A 16,383-nucleotide genomic window follows, 5' to 3' on the forward strand; every position below is an offset into this window, starting at 1 on the left:
AAAATTCCACCGGAATTCGGAAGTGAGCGGCACGTGGCGGTCAAATTTTTTCCAGGAAGCCTCACATTTGAGTTTGGCCCAGGCTTGTGTGCGAGTCGCACGATCAATCACGAACAAAGACGATGGCTACCAAAGACAACAAGGGTGTGCAAAGCCAAGGTAAGCTTGCGTCAGAGGCGTCTCATCTCATAAGAATTGGTCGCTGAGCTGTTGCTGTTGTTAGACGCCTACGCGCTGGTGCACGCCTACATTGCTCGCCATCACCCCGCGGCTGCTGCATCGCTTCCAGCCCCCGAGCTTGCCCTTACAAGCTCGGCGCCGCTTCCGGAAAGCTTGCTCGAAAGCGCCGCTAAAGAAGCAAGATCGAAGGGGTTCTTTTCCGCGCAAGACGACGACGATGGTGATGATGACAGCGACAGCGACAGCGAAAGTGGGAGTGACATCGACTCTTCCTCTTCCTCTTCGTCCTCGGAGAGTGACGAAGACGACGAGGACAAGCAGCAGGAGAGGGATTTGGCTTCGACAGTCCGCTCGAGCTCGGGAAGTGACAGCGGCAAGAGTGTTGAGCAGAAGGCGGAGCTCATGACGGCCAGTCAGGTGAGCATCTCGAGCAACGTCAAAGTCAGTGTGAATGCTCATTTCTCGTCTTGAAAAGCCGCCCGCGTCGACCAGCCACGCAAATGCTGCAGATGCCGAAGATGAGTCGTCAGACTCGAGCTCGGTTTCTAGCGATGACGAGAGCTCTTCCTCGGGCTCGTCATCGTCGGAGGAGGCGGAAGATGAGCCGGCCACCAAAGCTGAGAGCAGCGGTAGCAGCAGCAGCAGCAGTAGCGACGACGATGACAGCAGTGACAGCGACAGCAGTGATGAATCTTCAGATGACAGCGAAAGTGAGGACAGCAGTGACAGCGATAGCGATAGCGACAGCGACAGCAGTAGCAGCAGCAGCAGCTCTTCATCCTCAAGTTCAAGCTCCAGCTCCAGCTCCAGTTCCAGCTCCAGCAGTTCCGAATCGAGCTCTTCTGACTCGTCTTCGAGCGACAGTGACGATGAGGACGAGAGTTCAGATGAGACTGCCCCTACGCTCGGCAAACGCAAGGCACCCGACAATGATGTCCCCTCACCGAGCGTGAGCAAGAGACCGCGAGCATCAAGCCAGTTCGAGGAGACGATGGACATCGACAGCCAAAGAGCTTCAACGACGCCCTCGACGGCACCCTCGGTTGTCGAGGCCAAGAAGAAGGGCCGTGCCTCGGCAGGCGGCACACCATTTCAGCGTGTCAAGTCGGACCAGATTCAATTTGCCGATGAGAGCCTGCGGGACAACAGCTACCAAGCCCACATGCAGAGGAAAGGCTACGCCGATTGGGGCTCAAAGGCCAGCGACAAGCTCCTGCCCACTCGGGGCCAGGGCTTCACCAAGGCCAAGAACAAGCTCAAGAAGGGTGCTTACTCGGGAGGCACGATTGGCATGGAGAGCAACTCGTTCAAGTTCACCTACGATGACGAATAGACGTTTTGTAGAAACCTGCGCTCTTTCTTTGTCCCCTTCATTCACCCGCACGCGTCCGGTCTCCTTGTTCCACCTCCGTATTATATATCCTCGGGTCGTCGATCGCCCGATGCTACAATACAGATAGAATGTAGTCTGCAAGCATCATACTGTACATACATGCGTTTCTCCCTCTGCCGCTACTTGTTGTCAATGCCAAAGGCGGCTTTGAGATGCTGTGGAGAACAGAATGCCTTGCGAAGCTCCTGTATGAGCACGTCCTCCTCCTCTTCTTCTTCTTCTGTTTCCCCGGCGTCGGTGCAATCGTCCCCAGCGGTGCTGCTCAGCTTCATCTTGCTAAGCCGACTGTCCAGCGCCCTGTTCCGGATTTGACGCTCGCTCGCGGCAATGAGGCTCTCGAGCCTTTCCATGGTCAATCGTTCTGCCGGAAGATCAGGAAGCGGTCCCAAATCCACTTCCTCCGTCACTACTTCTTCCGCGTTCACGCCGCTGCTGCCGTCATTGCCGCTCGGCGCGCCGTCTTTTGCTGTTCTCTGCCATCGTCCTGTATGTTTCCCAGTGCGCGTGCCTCCCCGACGATAGATGTCAGGCATGGCCGTGTTCAAGACCCTCTTGGTGGCCTCGTCGTAGATGACGACGCTCGACATGCCCGATACCTGCCTCGGCCCCGATTCCACACCGGCTCCCTCCTCCGCTCCGTCTTCCCCTTCCTGCAGCCGTCTCCGCTCGCGCTCCACGAGCTCATCTGCCCGCGGCGGGTAGGCATCAAACGATCTTGCCGTCTGGGAGCTATGCTGGAACAGCCGACGCCTCCTCTGGGCAGCCTTGGACGGGCCCTGGGCCCCTAATGGTGGAAAGTTGGCTCTCGGAAGGGCAGAAGGGGAGGAAGTGGAAGGCCCGGATGGACCGGCGAGCGCGCCTGCGCGCTGCGTCCAGGCCCGCTGCTTCTGTTGCGGCGTCACGACAGCGAGGGATGGGGGATACGGTGAGGAAGAAGCATCAAAGAAGACGTCTGCATGATCATCGTCCTCTTCTCCACCAGACGAGCCCCGATCGGGCGCCATGCCTCCATCGATGTGCGTGTGTGTTGAGAATGAGAAAGACAAAAGTTGATGAGGAGGCTCGAGCGCGAAAGCACGTGTCTCGACTCATGATTTTTTTTTTCCTTGCTCGAGCCAGAGCTTCGGCCGCGTCAAACCACAACGAATTGATTGGTCAAGAGACACACACGGGGGGGGTCAAGGAAAGAGCAGCAGCAGACACTCTGGGCCTTTGGAAGAGCGTACGGGCAAGGCAAGGGACGCAGGACGGTATGCCGTCCTCCTCGAGCCGCAAGGCCGGCGATGGGGCTTCCTCGTCCAAGAGAGCCAGGTCTTCCAAGAGCGGCGGGGAAGGAGGAAGTCTGTCTGCAATCGAGAAGCGCATCTGGCAGACGGCCCAAGAGTGTCCCAATGCCGTGAGAGCAGCCTTGCGCAGCCTTTATGAGCACACTGACAGACCTGCTGACATTGTCGAACTGACCACGGCAGGTAATCACCTCTGACGAGCTTCCTGAGCTCTTCTCCGACGTCGACCTCACCGATGTGCTCGTGCCGGCCGTCAACTCGCTTCTCCGCAAGTCTCTCTTGGTGGCCCAGCAGGGAGCCAGCGGGTTGCAGTACATGGCTGTGTCCAAGGCCGATGCGAGCATGATGGGCAGCATGGAGGGCGACGAGGGCATCATCTACAGGCACATCAAGCAGTCGGGCAACGAAGGTGGGCTTCCCGCAGGCAGGGATGCTTCTTTCTCCACTGCCACACTATCTAGAAGTCGTGCTGACTCTGTTTCCATCATAGGTATCTGGACGCGGCAGTTGAAGATGCGGAGCAACCTGCATCAGACAGTCATGGCGCGCTGCCTCAAGTCGCTGGAGCAGCGGCAGCTGATCAAGGTAGTCAAGTCGGTCAAGTTCCCTACCCGCAAGATCTACATGCTGTACAATATGACACCCTCGGTCGAGTTGTCTGGAGGACCATGGTATACCGACAATGAGCTGGATACAGTCTTCATAGAGAGCCTGTGTAGGGCGCTGTACCAGCATATTTCCCGCGAGACTTGGCCGCCGCAGCCTCAAGACCGTGACGAGGCAGCCATGGAAAAGGAGGGCAACCCAACCAGGCTGTTCCCCGCCTCGCACACGCCCGACCTGCCCTCGGCGCAGTCATGCTTGAAGTGGCTTAGGGACAAAAAGCTGACACCGACGAAGCTGGCGGTCAAGGATGTCAAGAGCCTGCTCGACACTCTCGTCTGGGACGGCAAAATCGAAAAGGTGCCATGCCTGCCCAATTCCAGCATCAAGACGAGGCCACGGAAGAAGTCGAGCTCCCGACATCGGTCCACATCTCTGTCGGACGACAGCAGGTCAGGAAGCGAGAGCGGGTCTGAGAGTGGGGATGAGAGTGGGTCAGAGATTGGATCAGAGAGCGGGTCAGGCAGTGGCAGCGATTCGGGAAGCGAGATGGAAAGCGAGAGCGGCGACGAGGACGAAAAGCGAGGCAGTAGCAAGCGAAAGAGGTCGTCCAACGGCCGGTCCACGTCAGCATCGCGGAAGAAGAAGCGGTCGTCGAGCAGTAGAAAGTCAAAGTCATCATCGAAGAGGAGCAAGAGCCGGGACCGAAGCAGCCGGAGCCGGAGCCGTAGTCGGAGCCGGAGCAAGAGCGTCAGCAATGGGCGAAGCAAGCGAAAGACGGGAGACATGTTCAAGGGCGTTGGAGGCGGCTCGATTGCACTCACATCCGATGACGATGGGATTGGCTCCGCAGGCGAGGATGGCGACCTCTCGGCCGAGGAAGACGAGATGGCGTCGATGGATGGCTCGAGTGCCTTTGTCTATCGGGCCATCCGTCCCTTTTACGTCAGGCCAGGCTGGACCGAGACGACGTGTGGCCACTGCCCTGTTTTTGACTTTTGCGAGCAGGGCGGGCCCGTCAACGCCGAGCGATGCGTCTACATGGGAGAATGGATCGTCCGGAGCGCCAGGCTGGACAGAGACCGTGAAGAGGGGGAGGACGAAGATGAGGACGATGAAGCAAAGAAGAAGAGCAAGGCCGTCAACGGTGGTGGTTCTGAAGTCACTGCCAATGGCGCTGAAAAGGGCAAGGACAAGGCTGAGAAGAGCGACGACGGCGAGGACGAGGAGCCGACCGACGACGCTGCTCTCCTGTCTGGCTTTAACATGCCCGAAGAAGATTACGACGACGACGATCAAGACCACTGAGGTGCTTAACAGACACGAACCACTCAAACAATGTACTTCTATCATCAAGCCGTTGAAACCCCCTCCAAAATGATTACTTTCTTATCCATTCCCGGCACTGGCCAGATTGTGTATTTGTATGTGTGTATGCTCCCTGCGGGCAGGAAAGAAGCTTAGATCCTGCCAGCCTCCTTGAGCTTGCTGATGAGCTCGTCGACGGACTCGACCTTGGCACCGCCCTGCCTCTTTGGCGGCTCCTTGACATTGACAGTTTCCAGTCGGGGCTTGGCAGCGTCTTCGAGGCCGAGGTCGCCGAGCGTGTACTTTTTGAATGGCTTCTTCTTTGCCTTCATGATGTTTGGCAGCGAGGCATATCTCGGCTCTGAACGAGGAGGAAAGACAGGTCCGTCAGAGATTGCTCAGCAACAGCAAAATGAGAGCCAGAAAGGAGAGAGGAGGGAGGAGAGAGAGACTCACCATTGAGACGGAGATCGGTTGTCATGACAAATGGCAGCTTCGTCTTGACGACGCCGAGGCCGCCGTCGACCTCACGGGTGACCTTGACTTCCTGGCCCTTTTCGAGCTTGCCGAGGAACTCGAGCTTGGAGGCAAAGGTGGCCTGGGGCCATCCAAGCATGGCTGCGAGCATCTGGCCCGTCTGAGAGGCATCGTCATCGATGGCCTGCTTGCCCATGATGACGAGGCCGACCTCCTCCTCCTCGTTGGCCTTTGCAATGACGGCCTGGAGGATCTTGGACACACCCAGCGGCTCCAGCGGCCCGCCCAGGCTGTTGTCAGCGATCTCGACGTGGATGGCATCGTCGGCGCCCATGGCCAGCGCGGTGCGGAGCACGTCGGCCGTCTTGGCCGGGCCCGCAGAGACGGCCGTGATCTTGGTGATGGCGTCCTTGTGCTTCTCGCGGAGACGCACCGCCTCCTCGACGGCAATCTCGTCAAACGGGTTCATGGCGTGCTTGACATTGGTGTCGACGCCCTTGCCGTCCGAGTTTACGCGGATCTTGACAGCGTAGTCGATCGTGCGCTTGACAGGCACGAGGACGCGGAGCTGGTTGACGAGCGAGGGCCGCATGCTGGAGACGAGCGTTGGCCTCATTGGCGTTGGGCTATTTCAGGGCTGGTGGTGGTGGTGGTGGTCGTTGGCAGCTGGTGGGGTTTCAGATTTCCAGATGATCGCGAGCGATCGGATCAGCGCTTGCTAATGAAAGCCGAGCGCGGCCACGCGAGTGGAGCTTTGGCTAGTCCGTCAATTGGATCTTCCGGCTTCGACTTTGGCGAATCTACATTTTGAGCCTCCCTTGATGGTGGCCATTCTAAGCCCCGAGCCAGGCCAATGAGCGTGCATACCGGCAATGAACAGCATGGTGCTTTGTTGAGGAACCTCATCTTTCTCAACCACTCTTGAAGATTGCGTCTCCTCAGCAGGCCCAAGAAGAAGTGAAAATGCCATTCTCAGGTGTCGGAGCTGGCCCACTGCGACCGCCGACACGCTTTCGTACGACACAAAGAATGGACGAGATGGCCAGGCTCAGATCTGAGCGGCTCAAATGGCGTCGGTCTGAAGAATTTCGCATTACCGATTTGTATCCCTGCTTCCCTCCGTCCTGTAGAAGGCCTTTCCCCCCTTCGGCCCGCTCGCTCCAATGAAGGTTGGTGTATCCTCTCGATGTCGGAAGACGGGATTGGCGGAGCAGCTGCAGGCCACGTGAGATCAGACCCCTCGCGATAGGCTCTAATGTCTCCTGCCCCTCCCTGTGCGACTTCGCCTGCGCTCGCTCTTCTCGCTCGTCTTTTCAGCGTGACTCTTCCATGGGCCATCGCCTTTGGGAGCCCTGCCATCAGTCAAGATGAGCGATGCAGCCGAAAGAACAACGCCGGCTGCGGAGCTGCAGTCTGCTGAGCGACTAGGGCACGAAAGCGAGGCGCCCTTACCAGCAACCCCAGAATTGGAAGCACAAGGAGAGGTACAGGCCAGTGGCCCGAGCAGCGAGGATGCAAAGGCAGGAGCCGAAGCCCCGCCGACAGAGCGACCGGTGCAGCCACCATCAGTAGCGACAGTGGTACCACCGGTGCGAAAAAGGAAGCTGAAAGGACCCCCAAAGGGCATCCTCAAGCCAGCACCACCTCCCCAAAAGGCCTTCTCGTTTCGGAGAGATATCCTGCAGCAACTCAACTCCAGGCTGGCACAGCAGGGCGTTAACGTACAGGTGCCCGTGCCGCAGAACTCAAGCTTTGGTAGTCTGGGCGGAGGCACGGCACAGGCGGCGGGAAGCCTCATTGGGGGCATGTTCAAGAGGATTGGTGGTTTCGCCACGGGCGCGCTCGACGAAGTGGGAGGCGGTGGCGTTGGTGGTTCAGCAATGACGGGGCAAAGATCATTCTCCAGCTCAGGAGGTCCCGTGAACTCATCATCATTGGTCGAAGGGCAAAAGTTGCCTGCCCCACAGCGGGCGGCGTCGTACAGTTCGATGGCGTCTGATGCGACAGCTGCCTCGTCTCTATCGACCAACAGTCTCCCGCCACCGTCATCATCAGCAAGACCAATCCGTAAGGTACGCTTCACGGTCTCGAGCATGGCTGTCACGTATCCCATCTCGGGGGCCATTGCGCCGGGCGACGAAGATGCGACGCGGATCCGAATCGAAAGGGAGCATCGAGAGAGCATGAAGAAGAGAAGGGAACAACGATGGACTGTGGCCGAGCTTGAAAAGCTGTACAGGGAGTGTTGTCGCACCCGCGAGGAGCATCCGTTAAAGAAGATGCGGACCATCTTTCAGGTAAGTTTTGCCTTTCTTGGGACGTGACAATGCGAGGGAGAGACGTTGATATGGCCCTCTCAGGAAGCATCCCAGGCATCCCCGCCTGCGCTCCGCACGCTGGATCTGTCCCTCGTTACGCTCGATCGACAGGCCATCGAACCCATTGCCGATCTCCTCAGCGTCGAGTTTGGCCTCAACAAGCTCGTCTTGGAAAACTGCAATTTGACAGACGATGGCCTCAAGTCAATTCTCCACGCTCTCCTCGTCTCTGGAGATCTACCGAGCCTCTCACTGGCGTCCAACAAGAAGATCAAGTATCATGGCTGGCGCTACGTGGGTATCTACATGCGTCGGGCAAAGGCATTGCGGTATCTCGACCTTTCAGAGAACAGCATCAATAGGGCTAGCTTGGAGCACATCCTCGGTGCGATTGCAAAGTCACCCACAATCTCTCCGCAGCCCACAGCCACGGCGAAGGCTCAAGAGACAGACAGGCTGGGTGCAGAGTTTAGCGAGGAGGGCGAACCGCTCACGCTTCAGGCTAAGCTCTTGCGGGAAGGGGTGGACTCGAGCACGTCGGCGGTCACCTCGCTTCGGCTGGAGAATTGCGGTCTCAAGTCGGGCTCGCTAGAGATGCTTTCTAGCGCCGTGAGGTTCTCTGATCTCAATCATCTGAGCCTGCGAAGAAATCGAATCGGGCAAGTAGGCGCTGTGGCGTTAGCCGTAATGCTCAAGGACTATCCCGATGCGACGAGCGATGCCGACGAGGTTCATGTGCCGTCGATATCCTCACCCGTGTCTATGACATCCTCGCGGCAAAACTCCCTGTCGGACAATACAAGCAATACGGTTCAAGGCCAAGGCCAAGGGTTACCATACACTGTAAGAGGCGCAGCTGGTCAACAGAGGAACAATGACGGGCTACCAAGAGGTCGGGCCGGATCTTTGAATCCTTCGTCACAGAGGAGCCTGTCACCTGCCCTACCGGAGGTGCCGATTGTCGTTTCAAGCCCAGGAGGAGGCGTGACGAGTCGGAAGATGCCTGCGTCGACAATCGAGGCCCTTCGCGAGGCTTCGTCTTCCCAGCTTCTCGATTCTCCTTCCAGCAAGCAGACCAATGGCACACACACTGTGTCATCGTCAGCAGCAGATCTTGACCGGAACTTGACGCACGAGGAAAGGGAGGAGGCACGAGCCACAGTCAAGCCCACGCAGACCGAAGAGGAGGCTATCGCCATCTACCAGGCCAAGCGAGCTAAGCGAATCCTCGCGTCATTGCCAAAGGTCGGACACCTCCTCACCCTGGACCTGAAGAGCAACGACATCCGAGGTGGGGTCACCTACCTGGGTCAGGCCCTCAAGAAGAATCGAACACTAAAGGTGCTCAACCTGAGCGACAATAGCATCGAGATTGCTGGTCTGGTCGCCATTGCCGACGCCCTCAAGTACAATTCGACCCTCGAGACACTCGACATGAGCCACAATCCTTGCTCAGGTCCCAGCCTGGAGGGGATCACTACCCTGCGAAATGCCTTTACGCTCAATTCGAACCTTAAGCGTCTTTTCCTCAACGACACAGATCTCAGCTCCGAGGGCGCCATTGCTCTCGCCGAGTTCTTGCCGGAAGCAAAGAGCTTGATCCACCTCGATCTGACGGAGAACATCGAGATTGACATTGCAGGCGTCATGGCCCTGGCCGTGTCTGTCAAGATGAACAAGAGCCTGCGGTGTCTCGATCTCAACATCCCACCGAATGCGCCCGATTTTGCAAGACTATCGCAAGACATCCTCAATGTGAGCCCTTTTCTTCTTTCCTTGCCTCTTTTCCGCTCGCTCATCCTCACCCTTCATCACAGTCGTGCATCCGCAACACGGAGAATGCGCAACGAAAGGCGACGCAACGAGGCGTCAAGGCTCCTGTTGCAGCACCCATCTACAAGTCCACTCTTGCACGTGCAGCAAAGGAGAAGGATGACCGCGCAAGGGCGATTGCAGCGGCACGGGCTGCCGAAGAACAGGCACGGGTCGATAGCGAGCGCCAGGATGCAAAGGGTCTCATTGACGCTGCGACGGAATGCAAAAATGTCCTCGTCGAGCTGCTTGCCGGAGAAGAAGAACGGCGGAAGGCCGAGGTCGCAGAAGACAGGACTAAGGCGCTCAAGGCCGCTCCGACGCCGAGCGACTTTGTCGAGGATCTACTGGCGCAGAGTGGGAACCTTCGTGCGAGGCTCCAAAAGTCGCTGGCCAAGATGGAAGAGGGCAAGCTTCTCGAGGAGGCCCTGCAGCTCAACGATGAACTCGAGAGCGTTACGAGGAAGTTTGCAGAATTCTACAGAGGACCAGCGCCTCCTGAGCTTCAACTCGAGGGCCGTCAAGCACCCGAAGATGATGTTGCGCAAACAGCAGTGCCATTGGGTCTCGGTGGTGAAGTGGAAGCGTCAGGGCAAGATGATCGTCTCCGAACGCCGTCATCGCACGTCATCGAGTCGGAGATGTCTTCACCTACATTCTCCATCGGGTCCGACGACGAAGACGACGAGGACGGCGACGGTCTCGAAAAAGGCGGCTCCAAGTCTAAAAGAGCATCGCTGAGGCTTGATACGCAGCTAATGGCTCCGCGAGAGGACCCCCTTCCCGAGGAAGAGGAGGCCCAGGCGAAGACAAAGGACACGCTGTCGTCGCCGGTCGATAAGGCACGCGGTCAGCTGAGCGAAGAGGGCGAGATCTTCCGGAGAGCAAAGAGTCTCAACATTGACGGGGAGCAGGATGACGAAGACGACGAAGATGGCAAACAGGCTGCTTCCGCCCATTCCACGATGGAGGGCGCTGGCGAGGGTGCAAGTAGCGACGTCGATGGCCCGAAGATCGACGGGAGCGCTTCGCCAAAGAGCGAAAGCTCCGAGCTCAGCAGCAGCAACGGTAGCGCAAAGGCGAGGCCGCGGGCAGGAAGCTTCGGGGGAGATGAAGTCTCTGGCGAAGAGCTGAGGAAGGAGCTACTCGAGACAGACGTCCCTCGCAATGCGCCTCGAGTCACTTCGTCTTCTTCCCCTCCTGACACAGAGGAAACCCAGCCCGTCGCTTGAGGAGCATATACCCCTGCAACGAAGTCTCAGCGATCACCGATCCCAGCTTACTTGGGTGCTAAATTGGCAGTATCGAGCTACTTCGAGCGTATCTGTCCAGCTTCTCTCATCGTTCTCGCTCCTATCTTCATTTACAGTCAATTGACAGATGGATTCCTAGCTCAACTTCTCATCATCTCTCTTGTCTGTTGCAATCACACACACACACACACAAACACAGCATACTCCTCATGTTGAACCCATTTCAATGATGATTGACCCTATTTCAATGATAATTAAGCGTCTCCTACCAGACATAAATACGACGCCACATCGAGAAAGCCGTGCTTGTGTCACGTTGAGATATGGTGTCCTCTTCGTCCAATTCCTTTGTCGGAGTAGCGAGCAGCGTCGACGACCCGTATTTCTCTCGATAAGGATCATCGGACGTTCGAGAGTAGCGGAAGGCGCAGGGCAAGTGCATGAACCAAAACGATCGCCTCTTTTGCGGGTCTCCCGTTTTGGTATCATCGGTGAGAAAGCGGGCATAGCGGCCGCTAGGATCGCCGTAGACGCTCATAGCTGCAAACACGTGAGGCGCTAGTTCCCCTACAGGATCGCTGTCAATCGGCGGGGACTGAGATGGCTGCGATGCAATCGCTTCTTGCGCCAATTGGCCCGAATCCATGAAACCGTTTTGGGGCACCTGACGCTTACGCGCGCCCGGTTCGGAGCTCTGGCTTTCGACACTTTCCTTGTTCTGCTCTGCAAAGTCAAGTGCGAAGTTGATGGCATCCTGAATTGTCGATCCGTTCTGCGTCTTGTGACTCCAGTAATCGAGGCCTAAGTCGTCAGCCATCTTTGCATTGTTGAGCATCGCTTCGATCGCGAAAGCAATGTAATGGTTCGGCCTGGTCCGCTTAGCCTCAGATGCCAAAGAACCGTTGACACCGATCAAGAGGGGAAAGACGTTGTCAAAGTATTCTGCTATGACGCTTTTCGCACCCTCGATGTTGCCAAGCAAGATGTTGAGCGAGATGAGCTGTCCATAAAGGAATGACGCCTGGTTGTTGTTTGCGCTTCGGGCTCTCTGGCCATTCTCACTCGTAGTAAGCCATTCGAGAAAAGCAGATGCCCACTTGTTCATCTTTGAGTCGTCCAGATCGGTCCATGGTGAAGCACGGCTGGAACGTAGAATCAAGATGCCGTTGACCACTTTGGCGATGTGGAGCCATTCGATGAGGCCGGACCATGAACCTCGTCCAGACTAGATTTCGCTGTCAATTGATGGCAAAGGACTAGGCAAACAATTGCAGAACACACCTTCCCTCGACCGCGAATGATTTGAGCGTACTCTGCATTGGGACGGACCCCTGTTTCTTCATCCGTGAAGAATGCTCTTACCAGTACAACGGCGTTCTTGGCGTATTTAACGTCGTTGGTGAGGGCAAAAATAATCGCATTGAACTGGATGGCCTCGGAGACCAGCTTCATGTTCATAGACGCCGTCGTGAGGTTGATCTCTGGGTTCGATCTACCATCAAGTTGGACGAAAGGACATTCTGTCCAGATTTCGTCTCGCGTTAGCTTTTTACCCTGAGGCACACAGAATGTGTCGTCCCCTTCAGCTGGCTGTGTGTCGTCAGGCGTAAGTTGTGCCTTGGATCCATCGTGTTCAAGCACGCTTCCGCGCTGGATTTGATCGAGTTTCGTTTCGCTTCCTTGCTCAGTCTGGCCGAGTCTCGCTTCCTCACTTGCTCCTTGCTCTTCTTGGACGAAGGGGCTTTGAACAAGCGACCGTGGCTGCATGTCAATCCCGTTGCCATTATTAAATGCTTCAGTGCCAGCTGTCTGATTTCCCAGCGCATGAGGCTGATCCGGCTCGTATTGGTAGGGGCCGCCATTATTGCAGTAGTTGCCGCACTTGTGTAAAAACGGGTAAAGGGTAAAGAAAGAAGATGAGCCCGGTGAAAGTGAAAGCGACGGGAACAGACTGCTTACGTTTGCCCACCAGTACCGAGCCCAGCTAAAGTAGGTTTGCGGGTCTCCATTTGGCGCTACGATCTTGTTAGGATTGATCACCGTATAGGGACCTTGACTGGTGCGCTGGCATGCAATGTTGAAGATGGAGACGGTCGAAGATCGAGCCTGACCAGCACACGGGGATGTGTGAAAACCAGCGATGAATCGAGTAGAAACCCAAATGAGCTCTTGAGGGGGCTGTTGGCTCTGGAGGTGCTTATTCTCGTACTCGTGGGGAACACTCAATCCATAGCCGCTACCATCGGGTCTATGGTGCTGCCACTTGAGGAAGTAACCAGCTTCAGAGGCTGCATCCCCAATTCGGTCAGTGCATAGGACGGGACGCTGCTCTCTTGTGCTGCACATGCGCACCTACAAACAGACCGGAAGCGAGGAGCAGCACAACTGGGAACAAGAGGCGGTCGAAGGACATGATGGGAGTTGGGAGCATGTGGTGGCGTGTTCAATTGAGCCCTTCATTGCCAGTCAAGCACAGGCCCGCCCTCCGTGATACCCCCACGACGGTAGGCCGACGGCGAGGTGGACGGACCTCCCGGCCCTGAGGGGGCGCCTCGACACGGTCTCGGCACGTGACCGTCTCGAAATTTTTATTTTTTTGGAGAAGCGCAAGTTCCTCACTTGCCCTCTCTCCTTCTTGAAGACGTCGGAGAAGAAAGAGTAGAGAGCTCGGCTCGCAGTAGAATGATGGCGTTACAAGAGATCGACGGTGCGTCGAGAGAAGCCGCCAGAAAGGCGAGCCTGGCGTCGATTGAGGCGTTGGCGAATCGCATCGCTTCAGAGCCTGAGCTCTTTGCTCAGGGCGACGCCGCCCTGTCAAGCCAGAGTCTCGAGGCGACCAAGAGACTCTTTGATCTAGGTAAGCACTTCCTTATGCCATCCATGTCGCTGAGAGATGTGAACTGAGTCTTCTTAATTGGGCACGATAAGCGCTATCGACCGAGTTCAGTGCCTTCCCAGCTGTGTCGGATACGCTCGAGTCACTCTTTTCTGGACAAGAAGGTCCGAGCGCCGCCACTCGAGGCAAGCGAAAACGAGAGGATGACATCGATGGCTCGGCCCAGGCAGACAAGACCCTCAAGGTTGAACCGACACCATTGGGAGAGCTCACTGTCAGCGGCATGGACACCGATCAAGTGTGGCAGCAGCTCGAGATGCGGGCCGGCCGAATTTGCGAAGTCTTGGACAAGGTGATCACGAACGAAGGAGGTTCGCCCCCGGAGGACGAAGACGAGGATGAGGACGACAAGCAAGGGGAAGGGGAGGATGAGGACGATGATCTGGGAGCGATGCCCAAGCAGAAAATTGTCCACAGCCTCCGCGAGCTTTCTGATGCCGATCTGCGTGCCATGGGGCTGGACCCAGAGAGACGGGCCGAGATGGAGAAAGACTTCGCAGAGATGGACGACGATGACGACGAAGGCGATGAAGAGGAAGAAGAAGAAGAAGAGGAAGATGGTCCGGAACCTTATGCCGGAACGTCTGACCTGAGCGATGAGGAGGAAGCGGGCGTTGTCACTCTGGAGCCACTGCTTAGTGAAGAGGAGCAACAGAGGCGAAAGCAGGAGGCCGAGAGGCGCGAGTTGATGCAGCTGAGGAGCCACAAAAGACTGGCAAAGATGATGATGGGGAGAGATCCGGACGAGGACAGCGAGGAGGACGAGGACGAGGAAGATGAGGGCATCGATCCGGAGCTTGCTCAGTACATGCAGCAGAGCATTGCAGAGGAGGACGACGAAGAGGGAGATGATGAAGAAGAAGAAGAAGATGAAGAAGAAGACGAAGACGACGAAGACGAAGATGATGAAGCGACAGCAGAGCACAAGCGGCGGATTCGTATCCTTGACAACCTTGATGCCCCCGGCTCCTCAAGTCAAAAAGCGGCTCATGGCTCTGAGCGAAGACATCCAACGCTCGACGACGACTTCTTTTCCATCGATCAGTTCAACCGCGACACTGATGACTACGGAGATGAGGGAGTTGATCTTGGTGAGGATGTAGATCTCTTCGCCGCCGTCAACGGTCAGCCCGGCGAGGGAGATGACGAGGAAGAGGGAGAAGATGATCAGATCATGTACCTCGACTTCTTTGCCCCTCCGGCTGTCAAGCGAGGACCTCGAAAACAGGATAAGGGGAAAGGGAAGGCTGCTTCCAACTCCATAACTGAGCAAGAAGAGGCTCCAAGATCCAAAGTTGGGGATGCGAATGCTCCAGCGGCTGTCTCGATGGCCCGCGGCGACCATGCCAGGACGCAGGAAGTTGCCGCACGAGAAGAAACGGCTGGGGAACCTCGCAAACGCGTCTTACGATTTCATGACCAGGTGGCTGTTCGGAGGATCAAAGCTAGGAAGAAGAGGGACGAGATGGCCATCACACCGGAGCTTCTGCGGGCGATGCGACAAGGCAACCTCCCTGATCAGGTCGATGAGGACGAAGAAGAGTCGGCAAGCTCGGAAGAAGGCTCTGAGGAACAGGATGAGGAAGCTGAGGATGAAGTGAACAGCGGAGAAGAGGAAGAAGAGCCTGAGGGGGAAGACGACGATGACGACGACGAGGGCTTAGACGAGGAGATGGCTGAGGTCGGAGAGGACGAAGAAGATGAGGAGATGTCTGAGCAAGATGCGGCCGAACAAGAGCAGGAAATTGCCCATCGAGTCGCAGGCGATCTCTTCGCAGACGAAGAGCCGGAGAAAGGCCCTGCAAAGGAGTCAAGCCACGAGCGCAAGATGCGAGGACTGCAAGAAGAGATTGCACGTCTAGAGAGGGAGAATGTTGATCGGAAAGATTGGACGCTGATGGGCGAAGCAGGAGCAAAGTCGCGACCAGAAAACAGCCTTCTCGAGCAAGACTTGGAGTTCGAAAACACGGCCAAGGTCAAGCCAGTAGTGACAGAAGAGACCACCTCCTCGTTGGAAGACATGATCAAGCAGCGAATTCTCGAGGGTCGTTTCGACGATGTCCAGCGAAGGCTCAATATTGAGGCGATGCCCTTCCTACCGAGCCGAATGCTCGAACTCAGTGATCAGAAGAGCGGGAAGAGCTTAGCAGAGATCTATGAAGACCAGTACGAAGATCAAAAGGCGACGGAGAATGGCCAAGTGCGGACCCCAGAGCAAGATCGCAAGCTCGAGGAAGAGCATCGCGAGATAGACGAGCTCTTTGACGACATCAACAATAAGCTCGATGCTTTGACCAACGCTAACTTTACACCAAGGGCGGTGAGTTTGAAGAGATCTCGTCCTTGCAGGTCTTGTGGAGAAGGGAAGCTGATGTCTCGTCCACTCCAGCCCAAGGCATCAATCCAGACGCTGAGCAATGCACCTGCCATCACAATGGAGTCTTCGCTGCCTGCGACCTCATCGGGTCGATCGATGCTTGCGCCAGAAGAGGTCTACGATGCTGGCCGCCACAATGTCTCCCTGACAGGCGATCGGAGCGAGATGACGCCCGAGGAGAAGCAGCGGATGCAGAGGAAGCTTCGCGCTGACAAAGCTGCCCGAAATAGCCGGATCGAAGACGCCAGGCGGAAGATTGAGATCAACCGAGCGGCAGTCGGCGCCGGCCCTGGCGGGCCAAAGGGCAGGAAAGCTGAGGAGCGGGAAAAGGAGGAGGCGCTCAAAAGACTGATGGGAAACAAGGGCGTGTCTGTCGTGGGCAAAGGAAACGAAGACAAGAGAGCAAAGGGAAAGGGAAAGGCTGGTGCATCACCGGTCAATGCCGCAAGCTTGAGGTTATAGATGTCATCGGTACCTTAC

At 56.7% G+C, this 16,383-nt stretch overlaps 7 protein-coding genes across 7 annotated transcripts; 4 read left to right on the forward strand and 3 right to left on the reverse strand.

The window, feature by feature from the left end:
• The first annotated feature begins 92 nt into the window (after window positions 1–92).
• Window positions 93–1,734, forward strand: FA10DRAFT_268435 (hypothetical protein). Its single transcript, XM_025522330.1, has 3 exons — window positions 93–159; window positions 224–597; window positions 656–1,734. The coding sequence occupies exons 1-3, from the start codon at window positions 123–125 to the stop codon at window positions 1,511–1,513; spliced, it is 1,269 nt and encodes a 422-aa protein (XP_025375422.1). The 5' UTR covers window positions 93–122; the 3' UTR covers window positions 1,514–1,734.
• Window positions 1,565–2,594, reverse strand: FA10DRAFT_268436 (hypothetical protein). The gene has a single exon (XM_025522331.1). The coding sequence runs from the start codon at window positions 2,575–2,577 to the stop codon at window positions 1,693–1,695; it is 885 nt and encodes a 294-aa protein (XP_025375423.1). The 5' UTR covers window positions 2,578–2,594; the 3' UTR covers window positions 1,565–1,692.
• Window positions 2,595–2,714: 120 nt separating this feature from the next.
• FA10DRAFT_243620 (hypothetical protein) lies at window positions 2,715–4,833 on the forward strand. Its single transcript, XM_025519317.1, has 3 exons — window positions 2,715–2,969; window positions 3,043–3,268; window positions 3,350–4,833. The coding sequence occupies exons 1-3, from the start codon at window positions 2,826–2,828 to the stop codon at window positions 4,768–4,770; spliced, it is 1,791 nt and encodes a 596-aa protein (XP_025375424.1). The 5' UTR covers window positions 2,715–2,825; the 3' UTR covers window positions 4,771–4,833.
• Window positions 4,834–4,853: 20 nt separating this feature from the next.
• FA10DRAFT_268437 (putative electron transfer flavo protein beta chain) lies at window positions 4,854–5,907 on the reverse strand. Its single transcript, XM_025522332.1, has 2 exons — window positions 5,227–5,907; window positions 4,854–5,131 (listed from the first exon to the last, which is right to left on the reverse strand). The coding sequence occupies exons 1-2, from the start codon at window positions 5,837–5,839 to the stop codon at window positions 4,923–4,925; spliced, it is 822 nt and encodes a 273-aa protein (XP_025375425.1). The 5' UTR covers window positions 5,840–5,907; the 3' UTR covers window positions 4,854–4,922.
• A 616-nt stretch (window positions 5,908–6,523) lies between these two features.
• On the forward strand, window positions 6,524–10,902 carry FA10DRAFT_280810 (RNI-like protein). Its single transcript, XM_025523644.1, has 3 exons — window positions 6,524–7,544; window positions 7,608–9,320; window positions 9,383–10,902. Exons 1-3 carry the CDS (start codon window positions 6,615–6,617, stop codon window positions 10,607–10,609), a joined length of 3,870 nt encoding a protein of 1,289 aa, XP_025375426.1. The 5' UTR covers window positions 6,524–6,614; the 3' UTR covers window positions 10,610–10,902.
• Window positions 10,903–11,123: 221 nt separating this feature from the next.
• Window positions 11,124–12,688, reverse strand: FA10DRAFT_224176 (chondroitin AC/alginate lyase; the record flags this gene model as incomplete). Its single annotated transcript, XM_025518599.1, has 4 exons — window positions 11,124–11,225; window positions 11,337–11,855; window positions 11,912–12,216; window positions 12,583–12,688. Coding segments are annotated over 4 exons (1,032 nt in total), but the record flags the coding sequence as incomplete, so codon positions are not given.
• Window positions 12,689–15,354: 2,666 nt separating this feature from the next.
• On the forward strand, window positions 15,355–16,365 carry FA10DRAFT_233401 (hypothetical protein; the record flags this gene model as incomplete). Its single annotated transcript, XM_025518947.1, has 2 exons — window positions 15,355–15,846; window positions 15,916–16,365. The coding sequence occupies 2 exons, from the start codon at window positions 15,355–15,357 to the stop codon at window positions 16,363–16,365; spliced, it is 942 nt and encodes a 313-aa protein (XP_025375428.1).
• Window positions 16,366–16,383: the final 18 nt, after the last annotated feature.

This window comes from Acaromyces ingoldii, assembly GCF_003144295.1.
Source record: "Acaromyces ingoldii strain MCA 4198 unplaced genomic scaffold FA10scaffold_5, whole genome shotgun sequence".
NCBI lineage: Eukaryota > Fungi > Basidiomycota > Exobasidiomycetes > Exobasidiales > Cryptobasidiaceae > Acaromyces > Acaromyces ingoldii.